The 18,491-nt window shown below is 39.1% G+C and overlaps 1 protein-coding gene across 2 annotated transcripts in view; it reads left to right on the top strand.

Annotated features, from left to right (window-relative positions):
- sec24a (SEC24 homolog A, COPII coat complex component) overlaps positions 1-18,491 on the top strand; it is a 59,673-nt gene that overhangs the window by 17,124 nt on the left and 24,058 nt on the right. For both annotated transcript variants that reach the window (XM_041193882.1, XM_041193883.1), the window contains exons 4-11: positions 1,238-1,315; positions 1,780-1,910; positions 3,270-3,451; positions 4,214-4,316; positions 5,877-6,003; positions 8,157-8,266; positions 10,810-10,922; positions 14,491-14,609. In XM_041193882.1, coding sequence (XP_041049816.1) covers positions 1,238-1,315; positions 1,780-1,910; positions 3,270-3,451; positions 4,214-4,316; positions 5,877-6,003; positions 8,157-8,266; positions 10,810-10,922; positions 14,491-14,609 — 963 coding nt within the window. The remainder of the gene's footprint in view (positions 1-1,237; positions 1,316-1,779; positions 1,911-3,269; positions 3,452-4,213; positions 4,317-5,876; positions 6,004-8,156; positions 8,267-10,809; positions 10,923-14,490; positions 14,610-18,491) is intronic.

Raw genomic sequence — 18,491 nt, forward strand, 5'->3', positions numbered from 1 at the left:
ATGCATATTGAACTTTAATTTAAACATATGTTTTTATCTTATTCAATTCACTCTGTTTACCACTGTTAGTCTTTGGTCATAAGGAATCACATAATCAGCTATAATAATAAATATTAAAAACAGAAAATGCTGAAAAAAATTCAGCAGACCTAGCAGCATCTATGGGGGAGAGACAGTGTTAACATTTCGAGTCCGTATGACTCTTGGGTCATACGGACTCGAAACATTAACTCTGTTTCTCTCTCCACAGATGTTGCTAGACCTCAGTTTTTCCAGCATTTTCTGTTTTTGTTTCAGATTTCCAGCATCTGCAGTATTTTGCTTTTATCTTAATGGAATTTTCAATCCTGGCTGTGATTAAATTAGTCTCTGTCTAATCAGTGTTCCATTAATTGAAGTTGTAAACTTGATCACGTCTGCAGGAATGGATTGTGCATCTTAAATGGTAGCATTTCCATTCAAAAAAGAATTTATTTTTGGCCAGAATCCTGTCTTGGTGGCTTAATTTTGTATCAAAATAACTACCTAAGATCGAAAATAAAACCTGCTTGGAAGTTTTGGAATGAACAGTAGAATCCTTGTCATTTGATATTCATTACTTGCCCTGTATTATGCTCTGAGTGTAGCTAGAGCAAGCTGCCATGAATTAAAAGCTGCAACTTCAAAGATTTAAATATTTAAAAACAATTATCCTATAGTCGGGTAATTTTACCTAAAAGGTAAATCAAACAGCATTGCACTGTTTATTGAATGTGATAGCTATGCTTCAACTGATTTTATTAGTCTATTTGAAGTTGTTTTTATACAACAACTACTTGCATTCCATACAGAGGTTCTAACATAGCAAGACACCCCAAGTCACCTTTACAGGAGTGTTAACAAACCAGATTTAATACTGAGCCCATAAGATAGTGATGGGCAAAAGAGAGAGATTTTAAGGCATGTCTTAAAGGAGGAAAGAGAGGTGGAGAGGCTTGAGGGAACTCCAGAGTTTAGGGCTTCGATAGTTGAAGGCACAGCCACAATAGTAGAACGATTAAAATCAGGGATGCACCAGAGGAATGCAGATATCTTGAATGATTGTAGGGCTGAGTGAGTTTACAGAGATGGGGACAGAAGGCCATGAAGGTTTTTTGAAAACTACCAAAATAAATACTTTAAAATAGTCATCTCAGTGCAATGAGTGCAATTTGTTTTTGACTAAATGTACTTGATGCAAGATTTTTAACCTTTTTAGGTGTCAACGCTGGGTCATCTGGTGATCAATCAGTAGCTCCTGACAATTATGATACTGTGGAAGGAGGTGGTGAAATCAGTAAGTATTACACTTGTAAAATGATCACTTTTTTGTTGTTAGATGACAGGAGAAATTAAATTGTACTGCTGCTGGACTAAAAGTTGGGGATGTCATCTTTTGTTGGCGTCAGCGAAACAGTACTTTTGCACTGACTTTTGGAAAGAGAGGAGATGATTAGTAAAGCTGCTCTTTATATTAACTGTAAATGCAAGGCCATACCCTGAACAACAATTTCCAAGTTTATGTACTAACATGCCCATAATTATAATAGAGGCTATACTGTCATGCTAATGAGATCATAATTTAGGAAACTGTTTTTAGCCTGAGATTGTTTGGATGCTTTGAACAGTTTTTTTCTTTACCCCAAGAGGCATTCATAGTGCTTACAGCTTTCAATGATGTAACCTGATGGAATGCTACTGTGTTTTAATCTGCAATAAAGTAAGGTTTATTTGAGTTTTTTTTCTCCATTTTCACTACAGTGCAGCCTATTCAACAAGGCCTCAAAACTAGAAGGACACTTGGACACTCATATCCCTCCTTACCTCCTGGCTACCAAAACCTGGCTGGCCCTGGCACTCCAAATACTGAAGGACCACAGCAATTTACTCAGGTATATGAGGTGCTGATTCTATCCATGCAGTACTACTTCCAGTTAGTGAGAAGAGATGAATAAGAACATTTGAGTAAGGCTCTGCGAAATTCTGCTAGAACTTTCTCTGTAAAGTTGGTGCAAACCCTTAGCAGTCATGCACCTGTGGGACTTGGGTTCTTGCTGGCAATATCTTTTTAACAGAAGCTCAAGTTAAGACCACAGCAGCCCACCTCAGAGGGACAATGGAGAAGTCATTTCAGTTTTGCTCCCCTTTGCTTGTGATTGGTTGTGGAGTAATGTTGATGAAGACCTGAATGGAAGTTGCTTGCGATCTTGCCTGGAGTGGAATATTGCACAGAATCCAAAGAGAAGAAAATATCTTTTCTTAAAAGAAAATCAACTTTTTTTTAAAGCTGCAAATTCTCTAGTGAGAAGTGTGCTCTACCACCATACACAAGCACTAAAATGTGTAGATTATGTATGAAGTTTTGAATGTTTGAAAAACTTCCACTTTTTTTATTGAAGTTGCACAATAGCCTATTCATTAGCCAGAGCACACCTTTGCAATTGTTTCTGCTCAAGTATGGTACCCTTCTTCTGTATATACTTTTCATGCAACATATGCTGAAGATTGACCCTCTGCCAGTTTTTATTTACTGCACAATATTTTGGAATATCTGTGTTCTTCCTAAGGACCAGCCTCCACATAGTGGTATTAACCTATCCTTGCATTGTTTCAGAGATCTGTGGCAAAGGAGGTTTGTATCTATTTCCATTGAAGCAAACTGCATCCTACCACTACTCCATTAGTAACCAACTCAATACAGTGAGGGGTGCCTGCCGAGATATTGAGTTGAAATCTGTTTTGTTGCGTGATGCAAAGATAATCCCAAATGTTCCATCTTCCTCTTTTCCCACATCACCTTGCGCTCCTGCAGACCTAGTAACAATTTAGCAGTACTGCTGCTTTGGGACTCTTGAGCTTTAATAATTACATTACAATAGCACTCTTGAGAATTATTTTCACAAGCCAGTTTGTGAACAGATGATGCACATTTATGAGAATTTTAAAGGAATTGAGTCATTTTTGGAAAATCTTTTCAGTGGCTATCATGGGTAACTCAATTAAATGAATTGTGTTTGACTGTATCACTAAGAATTTTATAATACACTGCATTACAGGAAGTGTGCAAAAATCAAGAAAATATAGACACAGAACCTGTGTCAACATGGTGTGTGCACAATCTTTTACTGTAGACTTTTCCCTGCTGTTTTCAGAACAAAGTCTGCTTCAAAAGCTCTGGAAAAGATGATTTATCTGACTTTGTTCTCTTTGCTGCAACATATTCTCCTTATAATAAAACTTATTTTCTTCAGGCTCCGCATTTTAATCAACTAATGACTGGCATGGGTGGGCTTAGCTTGCAGCAAGGCCAACAATCAGAGGCAGCACGATCTCTGAATCTCCTGCAGGAGAGAAATATTCTGCCTTCAACTCCAGTCAGAGCCCCTCATCCAAACCTACACAAGGATCTACAGAAACTAAACTGCAATCCAGAGTAAGTTGTAGTAGTTTCCAGTATAAGTTTATTGACCAAACAAATGTTGTGACTTTGCAAGTCAAATCTAACCCTAACTGAAAATTTAAGTTTGCTGTCTGCTCTGTTATCTACCCCCACCCCAACCTAATCCAGTACAGTTGTTTAAAATGTGTCCTTAAACTGATGAAGTAGTATTTTTAATTGATAGTTTAATTATCAGACCCTGTTTTAGAACCTAATCTGACTATTTTTCGCTTCCCCATCTTTGCTGAATCAGGAATTTCAATTCCTTTTAAAATGCTTCAGCAGCAAGCCATGTTAGAGCTAATGACAATCTATTTACAAAGTTGGGTCTCTGTGTAGTCTACTGTGGAGCTTTTTTCCAATTTTCTCCCCATTTCTTCCACCTGAAGGGGATACAGTTTAGTGGGTTGGGTATCTTGCCTGAGTGAATGAGGGCCCAAAATGATGCATGTGAATGGTATATTTAATACAATACTGTAATAAAATTCTCAAAATATTTCAGTAGCCTTATAATTGTACCTCCTCCAAACTTATGGTCATCCCTTTAGACTTCTCCCACTTTTACCTATTGCCTCCGTGAAGCACTCTGTCACTGCTTCAGTTGGCTGACTAGGAATATTGACTAGGAAATGAACCCGGAACCTTCAGTGTCTTTGCCCATGACTTTTTGGAAAAGTTATGCTTTTTAAAAAAACAAATGGTTGATAAAAACTGGTCTATATTTAATTTTATTAAGTGAAATATTTTTCTATTTAGTGTGTTCAGGTGCACATTGACCAACATCCCTCAAACTCAGTCTTTATTGAGCAAAGCTAAACTTCCTCTAGGATTACAGCTGCATCCATTCAGAGACCTATCAGTAAGTGATAAATTGTGTTACATTACCGAATTATTATATTTTAGAAAAAATTGTGCTTTGACTTCCACCTCCACCCCCTCCCCGGCCAAACCTCCAACCTCCTAGTGGAATAGCCTGTCCTCCACTCGGCTCTCCCCACAGCAATGTAATTGAGATTAGGCGCACAGTGATTGTACAAAAAGGGGAAACTGAGACTGCATGCCAACACCTGATGATGAACTTGCAGTGCTTACTTAACTTGAGGAAGTAATAAGCAGTGTGGTAAAGGGGAACCTGTGGATGTGGTGTACTTTGATTTCCAGAAGGCATTTGACAATGTGCCACATCAAAGGTTACTGCACAAAATAAAAGCTCATGGTGTAAGGGGTAACATATTTGCATGGATAGAAGATTGGTTAGCTAACAGAAAACAGAGTAGGCATAAATGGTTTTTTTTAGGTTTGGCAGGATGTTGCGAGTGGAGTGCCACAGGGATCAGTGCTGGGGCATCAACTGTTTGTAATCTATATCAATTATTTGAATGAAGGAACCAGATGTATCGTAGATAAATTTACTGATGAAGCAAAGATAGGTAGAAAAAAGGACATAACTTGTCTATATCCCTTTGCAGACACCTTAAGTGAATGGGTAAAAATTTGGCCGATGGATTATAATGTTGCAAATGTGAATTGTCCACTTGGCAGGAAGAATAGAAAAGCAGCGTGTAAATTAAATGAAGAGAGATTGCAGAGATACAGAGGGATCTGGGTGTCGTGGTACATGAAAAAAGTTAATATGCAGGTACAGCAAGTGATTAGGAAGGCAAATGGAATGTTGTTTATTGCAAGGGGATTGGAATATATAAGTAAGGGTGTTTTGCTATAGTTGCACAGGGCTTTGGTGAGATCACATCTAGAGTACTGTGTGCAGTCTTGGTCTCCTTATTTAAGAACGGGCATAATTGCATTAAAGCAGTTCAGAGAAGGTTCACTTGACATCCCTGGGATAAGGGTTTTCTTAGGAAGAAAGGTTGGACAGGTTGGGCCTTTATCCATTGGAGTTTAGAAGAGCGAGGTGATTTTATTGAAACAGATGAAAAACCTGAGGGGAGTTGATGCTTAGAGGATGTTTCCCCTGTGGGAGACACCAGAAATAAGGAATATAGTTTGAAAATAAGGGGTCTCCCATTTAAGACAGATGAGGAGAAATTTTTTGAGGGTTGAGAGCCTGTGGAACTTTCTCTCTACCTCAGAGTGGTGGAGGCAGGGCCATTGAATATTTTTATGGCAGAGGTAGATGGATTCTTGATTAACAAAGAATTTGAAGGGTATAGAGGGTAGGCAGGAAAGGGGCATTGAAGCCACAATCAGATCAGCCATGATCTATTGAATGATGGAGCAAACCCGGGGGGGTTGAATGGCCTACTCCTCCAAATTCATGTATAATAATTTAATTTTACTCTTTCCAATCTTCATTTTAAATGTTACCCTTTTTAAAATGGAAATATATTCATTCTTAAGTTTTTAAAAAAATATGTCTGACCACATCATTGGTACTTAGTGCGTGTGCTTCATGTTGCAGCAATTGCCTGTGGTTACGTCGAGTACCATTGTGAGATGTCGTTCTTGCAGAACTTACATAAATCCTTTTGTCAACTTTCTGGACCAAAGAAGATGGAAATGTAACTTGTGCTATCGAGTTAATGATGGTAGGTTCACCAAAAAGACCAAAATGTTTTGAAAACATTGAATATATTTAAATAGACCCAGATGCAGAAAAACAGATGAGGCAAATGGAGTGGGTGCAGAACTGTAGTGAGAAAGTTGGGAGAGATCACAGATTGGTTGAGAAAGGGATTTGAGAGACTACAACTAAGTTGGCTTAAGATTCTGCTGCCAGCTATGGAGCAGAACAAGGAGGATATGCAGGAAGGTCAAGAGGGTTGAAATGGTGACGGTTATGTGGTGGTTATGAAAGAAAGAAACTGCTATATGTATGTTTTATGAATGTTTCAATAGATTGCTTTAGAAGTGCAGACCCAGTTATGCAGGCAAGCATGGCTTCAATTTTCTTACAACCAGGTCTTACAAACAGCACATTAATCACCAGGTCACCTTCTTTAGGTGCTGGTTGAAGAATTAATGTTGGAGAATTCCCTGCTGCTGCTGCGCAAGTAGAATCATGAAATTGAGTCCACTTTAGCAAGCAGACAGGTTTAACCAATTCAAGAGATGGCACCTTCTACAGAATAGGAACCCTACAGGTGGGTGTTGGCTTAGAATATGTGCTCAGTGGTGTTGGATACACAAGCTACAGACACAGATGAATAGTGCCATCGACTGAGTCAAGCTGATATGTAGCACTAGGGCTATCTGTACCTTGCTCGTCCTGCTTTCTACCCTTAATGTCACCTATTAGCACATTTCTTAGCTAATATCACCACCGTCAACACCTCTTTGTCCTTTTGTCTATGACATCTTTTGGCAATCTCCACCTATCACTGGCCCTCTATCTAGCTCTGCCTGTCCCATCCCCCCTTAAACCAGCTTATATTTCACCTCTCTTCTATTCTTCCTTAGTTCTGTTGAAGAGTCATATGGACTTGAAACGTTAACTGTATTCCTCTCCGCAGATGCTGTCAGACCTGCTGAGTTTTTCCAGGTATTTTTATTTTTGATATGTAGCTCAGTTGGTGAAGTGATATCACAGAAGAGTTTGTAGATGAGAATTTTAAATTTGATTCCTCATTGTTTAAAGCTAGTGCAGGTAATTTGGAATGGGGTGAGCATGGCTTAATGCAGGATAGGATGTAGGCAGTAGAAGTTTGGATGATTTAACTTACGGGTGATCAGGAGAGTATTAAAGAAATAATGGCCTTGATATTAACACTGGTGCCCCCCACATTGGGCAGGAGAGGGTGAGTTGGGTGAAGACAGGAAGTGCATTCCCTTGCTACCGTATACAGGCTTGGTGCTCTTTACTGCAGTGTATTTTGTTGTGCAAGTCTCCCATCTTGGAGAAGTGGGAGACTTCAATAACATGTTTAAATTGGGCTTGATGGTGGGCTTCATTGGAGTAAAGAAATTCAAGAGGCAATTTAAGGATACGTTTACATCAACACCAGTGCAAAGCAATTTCACTTGGCACCAATGCTGAACTTAAGTGCAGCCTGACTTGGAGGAGGGAGTCTTAGCCCTTTTCACATTGGAGTCATTTTGGGCCCTTATACACATTTGTCCTAGGAAGTTTTGTGTTGATGTGAAGGTGTAATTATCTTGCATCTACATTAAGATTGTAATGACTTTTCACGTTAATAAAAATTCTTCAAAATTATGAAACATTGCTATCATAAATGATGAAAGATTATTTTTGCTGGTTGGTGAATTGGTAGCAAGAAGCATAAGTTTAGAATTCGTGTTAACAGTGTGAATGAAGTGTCAAAAGAAATATTTCACCTTGTTTTGCATTAAGACTTGACTAATGAAATGGAGTAATTTAGAGTGAATTCAAAATGTTTTCAGTGTTGGAGCCAGCTCCTGCACCTGAATAATGTTAAATGGCCTGCTTTTGTCGATTTCTCTAATTCAAGACTAAATTGGCCACTTAATGGTTGGTATAGAAAATGGAAACATGCTTTTCTGGGGTTTAACTGACTTACTTAGGCAGGGCCCAAGTGTGTCACAATTGGTCGGAGAGCTCGATGTAGCAGCTGAAGTGTGAAATCTTCCAATATCTAGCACTAGCATCTCATCTAGGTGAGTGCAAATGTATAAAAATGCAAGTCTAAAAGATAATGCTGCACTGACTTGGTATTTGTGCATTACCTGTAAAAACTTCTGAAACTATTGTATTGATATTTAGTTCCTGAAGAATTTATGTACAATCCAGTGAGTCGATCGTATGGTGAACCACATAAGCGACCTGAAGTTCAAAGTGCTACTATAGAGTTTATTGCTCCTTCAGAGTACATGGTGAGTCTAGCTTTTTAATTTTTAAACTAATGCATTTCTTCATCCACTTTGCGCAGCTTTTGAAGTGATGTTGAACCCTTTCCGATTTTGTTGACAAAGCATGTTTATAGTGAAGTACTGTTGAATTGCATGAGATCCTAGATTGGCTTTAACAATGTATTTGAATAATGTCTTGTCCGTGACACACTCTTCCCACCTAATTAGCGTCCTATGTGTGCCTCAAGCTTGTGTACCAACCAGGAATCACTGGCAATTATTTGTCAAATTACATTTGTTCAGTTGAGATACCGGAGTTAAATAAAACAAGTTATTTCTATTTCAACATACATAACCTCCAGATGTCCCAAAGCACTTTGAAATATTTGATACTGTTATAATGTGGGGAAATATGGCAGCCAGTTTGCATACTTCAAGGTCAGGCTAACAAATCAGATTCCTGGCTATATTTAGCGATGCTGATTGAGGGATAAGTATTGGTTAGGCCACTGGGAAAACTCCGTTGCTCTTCAAAATTGACCTGGAATTTCATTTGTGAACTGGCACCTTTGACAGTGCAGCACTCTATTAACACTCCAGTGCAGTGTTGACTTACATTATATCCTCCCTCCAGTCTCTGGAAGGGACTAATCCATAATCTGCTGATTCGTTGGTTGGTATGCTACCACTGAATCAAGGGTGACATCCATAATACTTCAGAAAGCTGCAAATGCATTCTGGGCCCCTGATTATGTAAGATATATTGTGTGCATAGAAAGAGTACCCCTATCGGTTTCTCCACTTGCGCCTTCTTGATTAAAGTGCAAGTGACTGTCCATGCTACCCTTGCAACAAACAAAACTTTTAGCTGATAACAGTTGGTCATAAAAGCATGTACTCTGCTCTGCTTATCAGAACATTATAATTTTAAAAAGCAGTATGTTTAAAATGTAGGTGTTCTGTCTTTCTTTGTCCACCTGGCTGTGATAGAAGTGGCATACTGCACTCACCTAGGTGGGAGAAGTATGGCACTGGTATTTTGTGTGTTTTCCTGACAGCTAAAAGACTGTGCATGGCAAAACTTGTTACTTACATTTGTAAGTAAAATGTGTGGGACTGTTAAGTTTCCGCTGTAGTTATAAGTTATTTATTGTGAGCGTAAAGATTTTAACCATGTATTAAATCTATACAAACCTACATATTCTCTTGCATTGATCCATCTTTTTAATTCAAGTGGGTTCCCTATTTCTTTGCTATTAGCAGGCATGAAATTAGGAACAAAAACAAAAATAGCTGGAAAAACTCAGGTCTGACAGCATCTGCGAAGTGGAATACAGTTAATGTTTCAAGTCCGTATGACTCTTCATCAGGACTAAGAAATATAGAAATTAGGTGAAATATAAGATGGTTATGGGAGTGGGACAGCTAGAGCTGGAGGAACAGCACCTCATCTTCCGACTAGGCACTTTACAGCCTTCCGGACTTAATATTGAGTTCAACAACTTCAGATCATGAACTCTCTCCTCCATCCCCACCCCCTTTCCGATCCCCCCCCTTCCAATAACTTATAATATAATATATATATATACCTTTCCCACCTATTTTCATTATTTTTAAATGTATTTCCAGCCATTGTTTTATCTCTACCTTTTAACCTATTTTGATCCCTTCCCTCCACCCCACCCCCACTAGGGCTATCTGTCACTTGCTTGTCCTGCTTTCTATCTTTAATGTCATCATTAGCACATTCCTCAGCCAATATTACCACCATCAACATCTCTTTGTCCTTTTGTCTATGACATCTTTAGCAATCTGTTCTTTGCCTCCACCTATCACTGGCCCCTCTATCCAGCTCTACCTGTCCCACCCCCCTCAACCAGCTTATATTTCACCTCATTTCTACGTTCCTTAGTTCTGATGAAGAGTCATACGGACTCGAAACATTAACTGTATTCCCCTCCGCAGATGCTGTCAGACCTGAGATTTTCCAGCTATTTTTGTTTTTGTTTCAGATTTCCAGCATCTGCAGTATTTTGCTTTTATGAAATTAGGAAGCCTGCTCAAACAAACAGCTGTTTCTCTACCATTCATGACAGCTGAGACTAGAGCTACTCCCCCTTTGGGGGAATTTGTGTTGAACGGTGATCGAGAGTAGGTGTTGAGCATCTGTCCCTCGGCCAGAAGTCCCAGTTTTGTAGCATAGATGCTATCTGCCAATACTGAAAGGTTATCTTAAGAAATGGTAGAAATTCTATCTTCAATTAGGAGGAAAGGTACAATAAATAATACTAAATGAAACTATATTGAACTTTAGGTATCTCAAAAAGCCAAAATTGTGTTAATCAGATATGTTGAAAATTTGACCTGTTTTAAGCAACTTGATAGGCTGGGGATATTTCTTGAAACAAACCTAAGGCCATTCCATTTGCATGTTTTGCCAATATGGTTTAAACAAGCAAACGCAATAATATGCATTTACAAGTGCTGCTACTTGTTTTACATCATTAAATTTTCTAACTCTACGTTACAACCATCATTCATACCTCATTAATATTTGTCTTTTTCAGCTGCGACCACCACAGCCTGCAGTTTACCTCTACATCTTGGATGTGTCGCATAATGCAGTAGAGTCTGGATACTTAAACACTATCTGCCAGTCATTGTTGGATAATCTGGAAGCGTAAGATTTTTTTCTCTATAACATAGGTGACAAATAGAAAGCTTTTATAGTTATTAGAATCCTTGATTTTCAAAGTTGCATTTGCTTAATGATCTAGTCATTTACAAATGCGCATATTGATAATTTGAGACCAAAGAAGCACAGAAAATGGAATTTATAATATTTTTCTCCAGTTGTGATAGACTTCCATGGCACAGAAACAGGGAGCTTGTAAGATACTTTAATTCTGCTATATAGTCTGGCAAGTAAATAGTCTCCCTTTGAAATGTCAGACATTTGCTGAAGAGTCCGACAAGCTTAGCTTGGTTCCATAAAATGCTAGAATTTCATGCTGCTAAGGATTGGCCAATCTCGTATTAGTTGAAGAATACTGCTACTTTTCAGTGTTGAAGATGACTTAATTCTTTTATTAGCCCTTCTTTAAAATAAATTACAGAAGCAAGCTTCATTTTTAAAATTCACAATGTTTTCCAGTTTATAGTTCTTGTCAATTAAGGGTGCATTACAGACCTCACTTTTTTTTTAAATACGAGTTTTCATTCCCAATTTTTCTTCGCAGCTAGTAACTTTTAAACTAGTATGCCTAAGTGTAGTTAATTCGCCACACGCTAGAGTTTGAACATAGGACTTTGGCCTGTAAGGTTCACGACTGCAATACTATTCACAGCTTCATTGTTCCAGTTTTGTTTCCGTTCTGTTTTCATTGCACATGTGTAAAAGGGAGCCAATTATATGTGATATCATGTTGTTAATATATATGCACCTGTAAGTAGGAAACATTACTTAGGGAAGCTGGAGAATTTCTAACCTACTTTCTCTTGCTCATTCATTCTCTGCACTCCTTCATGGCATATTCATTTCAGTAGACTTCAGTTTTTTTTAATATGGAGGAAAGACTTCTAGATATTTGCCATGGGGCTATCCAGCTTTCTTTTTCTTTTTTTTAAACAAAGATTGTTATCATTCCCAATCATCTTGACATTAAAATTTGGTACTGACTGGTGTTGAACTTTATATTTAGTTTTGAGTTATTGCCTATGGGGAAAATTCAAGCTACGGCTATTTTTTTGAGGGGTGTAGAAGAAAGAGGAAACTTGGTTATGCCTTCGTTGTTGTCAAAATTTTTACCTGATAACGTTAATATCACTTAGTGGATTGAGTAATGGTCATTTAGTCCATCAGATTTGTTCCTGGAGCACATTGCACATGGCGTGTTAAATCATGGGTCCTACCCAACCCATTTAGTTCCGCAAAGTTTCTTCCTGCCTCCACAGGTAAACAGAGTAAAACTCCTGTTACTTTATGCAATGGCCAGTTGGCATTTTCAAGATTCCACACATTTGATTATTTGTATATCTCAATTAGCAAATGCTCATCAGATTTTTTCCCCCTAAAGATGTTAACATGGCATTTGCTTTATCTGAACAATCCATATATACTGAGTTTCTATTCATATTCTAGATTGAGGCTAGCCACATTTGTGAATTTTTGCTTGAAATAAGTGCTTGCAATCTTTTCCAACTGCTATATCTTCTGGTGTACGCTTTGGCTTCTCTCAACCAACCAAGCTCAAAACCATCCCTTGAGAAGGACTTGGATCGCTTCATGCGTTCTCTGCTGAATGGAACCTTTTGTCAGTTTTTGTTTTTTGTTATCCCTTCTGAATTTTTTGTTTGCTCTTGCGTGATCTTGCGATGTGTTGAAGTAAGCCAAGTGGTTAACATGTCATAGTTACATGATGAATTAACTATGTATATGCAGTAATGACTCGTACCACAATGGACTGTTCAATGGTTGTCACTTAGAACTGAAGAGAAAGGAAAATGTGCGAAATGTGCTTTCACCGAAGGATAGAGAGATTGTGGGCGTCCTGTTAAACATTTGAAAGAATTGATCAGATACCAATTTGCCTCTTTTTCCTAACTTGATTGGAACAGCAAAGTAAAAGAAACTTTTTACTTGTGCTAGAAAACAACTCTTTCTCCTGTTATAAAGTATCTATGTTTTCTATTATCTTGGCCTCCAGTATGAGCAAACATATTCATAAAGTAACATTCCTGCAGATTAAGCAAATAGCATCTTGTAAAGTTGCCTTCCAGCTGTGGATCTCAAGAATATATATGTTCTTGTAGTTGCTGGGCCATTTTCCAAAATTATTTGGCATTGGATATTTGGGGAGGAAGGCAAGTTACTTGTTATGGATACTCCCTTTCATTTTAATGGCACCCAAGTTAAGTATTATGATAGGAGTACCTTTGTCTTCATTGGTGATTGCAAGTCCTGGAGGCAGAGAGTACAGTGCAGAGCGTGTGCCATGAAAGTTAGCATTTCTTGTTGGGGATAAATTCCGGAAAGATTCTTTTCAGGATCCTTCCTTCGCGCTCAGTTTCAAATCTTGTTGGGTATAGTCCTGCTTCCGTTTGATACACTAGGGTCATTTACCTTGTTTTTATTTAATGCATATTTGCTTTAGTGGATGAGATTTCCTAAAAAATGTAAAGGCCGCTTGGCCTTTTCGCTTGCCCGCCAACCATAAGGTTGAGCAGGCAGTGTAGATTTTAATTTAATTAGATTGTTAATGGTCTTAATAGGCCTTTTAGTTATTGGTGGGCGCGCAGCTGACTCCAGCATGTGGCTGCCCAATGAAGTATCATGCGAGCGCACGATGACGTTGGGACTTAAGCTATCACACATCATTTTACGCTCAGGTGTGTTGAGTGCACGCCTGCACGCCGAGCGTAATATTCTGCCCCATATTTCATCCATATGCTTGAGATAATTTCAGCAAATGAGATTATTAGAAATGAAGCTACTGACTGCTTCAGTGGAATTGGTAAGTGGTAGCGCTCAGTAGTTCCATTGAGAGGAATTGTTCCTATACATGTGTTTCTTTCCCTACTTCAAAAATTCTGTATTTACTACTGTTACCTGTAACCCCAAGTGGTTAAGAAACAGTGACTCCCAGGATTGGTTAAAGCTGTGCATTAAGTTCCAATTCATCTAGTAGGGTTATATCCCTCAGAAAAAGGTTACTTGAAAGTAATTACTGAAAGGCTTGTACGTTATCAAATTTAGAAATATTTTAAATAAAATTGGGTTTATGGAATCATCAGTTTAGATGTTATCTAAACCAAATAAACAGGGTTTAGTATGTAAGCAAATTAGAATTCTTTTATCACTTCACATATAAAGTCCACTTTACTGTTTGTCTTGCAACTCGACACATATTTTTTAAAGTATAAAACACAAAGATGGATTTATAAAAACAGAAATGCTTAAACTGATATGTAAAATAGATAAGTTTTTTGAAATTTAGCATTTTTGCGCTTATCCTCGAGTGCAAAATGAAAAGCTTTGGCATCATGACTTTCTTTTACACCAATATTCAAGTTCAGTATTACCAAGGAGCCTATCATGTGTTAAGCTCCTTAAGGGATGGAAGGTATATATAATCAGAATGAAGAAGGTTTCACTCTGATATGTAAAATAGTTAAGTTTTTTGACCGGAAAATTGCAGTTTCAGAAGGATTAGATCCAGAATGATTCGGATTCCTTTTGAAATTTTCAGGTTACCTGGTGATTCACGTACAAGGATAGGTTTTATTACATTTGATAGCACCATTCATTTCTACAGTCTTCAGGAAGGTCTATCTCAGCCTCAGATGATGGTGGTCTCAGACATAGAAGGTATGTTTGAAGCAGGTAGTTTTTTTACAACATGGTGTATGAAGGTCTTAGAACAACATGAATATTTTATATGTGTAACAGCTTGGAAAATAAATATTTTTTAAAAATTCAGTATAATCACTGAATCCCTCGACAATTGCATCACCTGAAATGTAAATGGTAATTTTACAACTGCAAAGCCCCTCAATGCTTGCAAGAGCAATTTAAATGAGATTTGTATGTTAACAAACTGCTTGAAATCACATCTTGGATGAGCCATCATTTCTACACAATATTTTGGAAAGTTTAAGGCGTTGTTTTTACGTCCCATAAGCTCTATACCCTTATCACTTCCCCCTCTCCCCTGTTTCAGGCCACAGTCTCTGACTGAACTAGATTGTTTACAACCTCTGTATCTGTTTGGTTGCTGAGCTGAGCTTTTGACCCTTTGTCCTCATCACAAAGGCTCTCACCTCCAACAATAAGTGCGAGAAGCTCAAGAACTACTTTGTTTCCAAGATTGACACCATCCAATCACTACCTTTGCCTCTTTTCTCCCTTCCCCCAGTCTACAGGGTCAGACTTCCTCTAAAGCTTCCACCCTGCCCTAGCCATGAACTCACTATTTTCTAGTTTATCTCGTATCTCCCCATATCCGCTTTCTAAGTTTATTTTTTCCTCGAGACCCACCTCCTGCTCCTTTTGATCCTATTCCAAGCAACTGCTAACCATCCAACTTTCCTTCTGGCTTCCACGTTGGTTGTTATTGTGAATGGTTCTTTTTGTTTTTGTTTCCAACTTCCCTTTCTTCTCCAAAGTTGTTGAACGTGTTGCTTTGCCTGGAATCCATGCCAATTTTTCCCAGAACTCCACATATGATCCCTCCAATCAGGATGACCCAATACTGACACATTCTTAATGCCACAAACAACATCCTATGTGACTGAATAAGGTAAACTACCGTCTGCATCTTCCTTGACCTGTCTATGCCTTTGATATGGTTGACTGTCCTATCCTGTTGCACCATCTCTCCTACCAGCTGGGTGGGACTACCCAGTTGTAGTCTGGATCACCTGAAATGGCTTACCTTCCTGTTCTTGCACCTTTGGTGCCCCCATGATCTATCCTTTGGACCCTTGCAATTTCCTATCTACATGTTGTCCCTTGGGGACAAATCCAAAAACAGTCTCAGTTTTTCAAGTGTATCTAGGTGACACCCAGCTCTCTTTCACCACCCTCTCTCTGGCCATCTTCACTGTCTATAAATTAACAGATTGTGTGAGATCTGGTACTGGATGAGCAGATATTTCCTCCAGTTAAATATTGCGATGACCAAAACCCTTGTCTTTGGGCCCCACTACAAACTCGATTCTGTGGCCCTGGACTTCATTCCTCTCCCTAGCAACTGTCTAAGGCTGAACAAGACTTTCCACAACCTTGGTGCCATATTTGATCCTGAGATAACTTTCTGACCATACATCCACGTTATTACTGAGACTGCCTTTTTTTCACCTTCATAACATCGCCCAATTTCATCTCTGGTTTAGCTCATTTGGGTTGAAACCTCCATCCATGCCTTTGTTACTGCTTGATTTAACTATTCCAGTGTATTCCTATCCAGCCTCCTGTCCTTTCGCCTTTTGTAAATTTGAGTTTGTCCAAAACTCTGCCCACATCCTTACTTTCACCAAGTTCTGTTACCCCCCATTGCCCTAAACCACTTCTCCATCCTGTACTCACTGACCTACATTAATTTCTGGTTACTTTTTTTAAACACTCATCCTTATGGTCCATGGCCTCCTCCGCCAGCCACTCCCCACCCCCCACACACACACACACACACACACACACACACACACACACACACACACACACACACACACACACACACACACACACCGCGGTCCCTCTCACCCATCCCTGGATTCTCCTTCAACACCAAACCCTCAATTATCTGCACCCCTTATTATGACCTCTTGACCATCCCAGGTTTTATTGATCCACCACTTGTGGCTGTGTCTTCAGCTGTTGAGCTGTGAAATTCCTTTGAATTCTCTACCTCTTTCCTTTCTTAAAACCTACTAAATCCTACTTCTTTGACCAAGTTTTTGGTCATTTACCCAAAAACCTGCTTGTGTGGTTCGGTGTCAAATCTTGCTTTGTAATGCTTCTTTGAAGCATCTTGGGACTTTTTATTACTTTAAAGGCACTACAGCAATACAAGTTGCTGTAGTTATTGCCTCTGTAATCCTCACTCCTCTCTTGTCACCTCCAGACTCCATTGCTCCAATATTCATCTGGCTAGCCTTCCAGCCTTCATCCTCTAAACTTCAGCTCATCCCAATCTCTGTTGTCTTTGTCCTACCCTGCAGCAATTCCCACAAATCCATCAGCTGTGCCTTTACCGGTCTATTTTGGCTTTCAACCTTCCAACATCTAAATTTTAAAATCTTGTATTTAAACGTAGAAACGTAGAAACTAGAAGCAGGAGTAGGTCATTCGTCCCTTCGAGCCTCTTCTGTCATTCAATATGATCATGGCTGACCCTCTATCTCCGTGCCACACTCCTGCCCTTTCCCCATACCGCTTGATGCCTTTAGAGTCTAGAAATCTATCTATTTCTCTCCCAAATATATTCAGTGACTTGGCCTCCACATCCCTCTGTGGTAGAGAATTCCACAGGTTCACCACTCTGACTGAAGAAGTTTCTCCTCATCTCAGTCCCAAATGGCCTACCCTGTATCCTGAGATTGTGACTCCTTGTTCTAGAACCCCACCCCCGGCCAAAGGAAACATCTTACCTGCATCCATCTAGTCTGTTCAACCCTGTCAGAATTTTATATGTTTCAATGAGATTCCCCCCTCATTCTTCTAAACTCCAGTGAATACAGGCCTAGTTGTCCCAATCTCTCCTTAGACGACAATCCTGCTATCCCAGGGATCAGTCTGGTGATCCTTTGCTGCACTCCCTCTATGGCAAGTATATCCTTTCTTAGGTAAAGAGACCAAAACTAACAATACTCCAGGTGTGGTCTCACTAAGGCTCTGTATAGCTACAGTAAGACGTCCTCGCTCCTGTACTTAAGTCCTCTTGCACTGAAGGCAAAAGAAACAAAGGAACCTTTGCTGCCTTAACTGCTTGCTGCACCTACATGCTTGCTTTCAGCGATTGGTGTACAAGGGCACCCAGGTCCCTTTGTACATCAACATTTCCCAATCTATCACCACTTAAATAATACTCTGTTTTTCCTACCAAAGTGGATAACCTCACACTTATCCATGTTACACTGCATCTGCCATGTATTTGCCTACTCAGTCAACTTGTCTAAATCGCCTTGAAGTTTCATAACTTCCTCCTCACATTTCCACCTAGTTTTGTGTCATCAGCAAACTTTGAAATATTACATTTGGTTCCCTCATCCAAATCATTGATATATATTGTGAATAGCTGGGGCCCAAGCACTAATCCCTGCCTGCCACTCTGAAAAAGACCCATTTATTCCCACCCTCTGCTTCCAGTCTGCTAACCCATTCTCAATCCATGCCAGTATATTACCCCCAATCCCATGTGCTTTAATTTTACGCACCAACATCTTTGGGATGTTATCAAAAGCTTTCTGAAAATCCAAATACACCACATCCACTGATTCTCCCTTAATCTGCTAGTCACATCCTCAAAACTCCAGTAGGTTTGTCAAACATGAGTTCCCTTTCATAAATCCATGTCTAATTTTGTCTAATCCCATTGATATTTTCTAAGTGTCCTGTTATCACATCCTATTTAATAAACTCTAGCATTTTCCCTACTACAAATGTCAGGCTAACCAGTCTGTGATTCCCTGTTTTTCCCCTCCCTCTTTTTTTAAATAATGGGGTTATATTTGCCACCCTCCAATCTGTTGG

This window comes from Carcharodon carcharias, chromosome 8 (assembly GCF_017639515.1).
Source record: "Carcharodon carcharias isolate sCarCar2 chromosome 8, sCarCar2.pri, whole genome shotgun sequence".
Classification (NCBI taxonomy): domain Eukaryota; kingdom Metazoa; phylum Chordata; class Chondrichthyes; order Lamniformes; family Lamnidae; genus Carcharodon; species Carcharodon carcharias.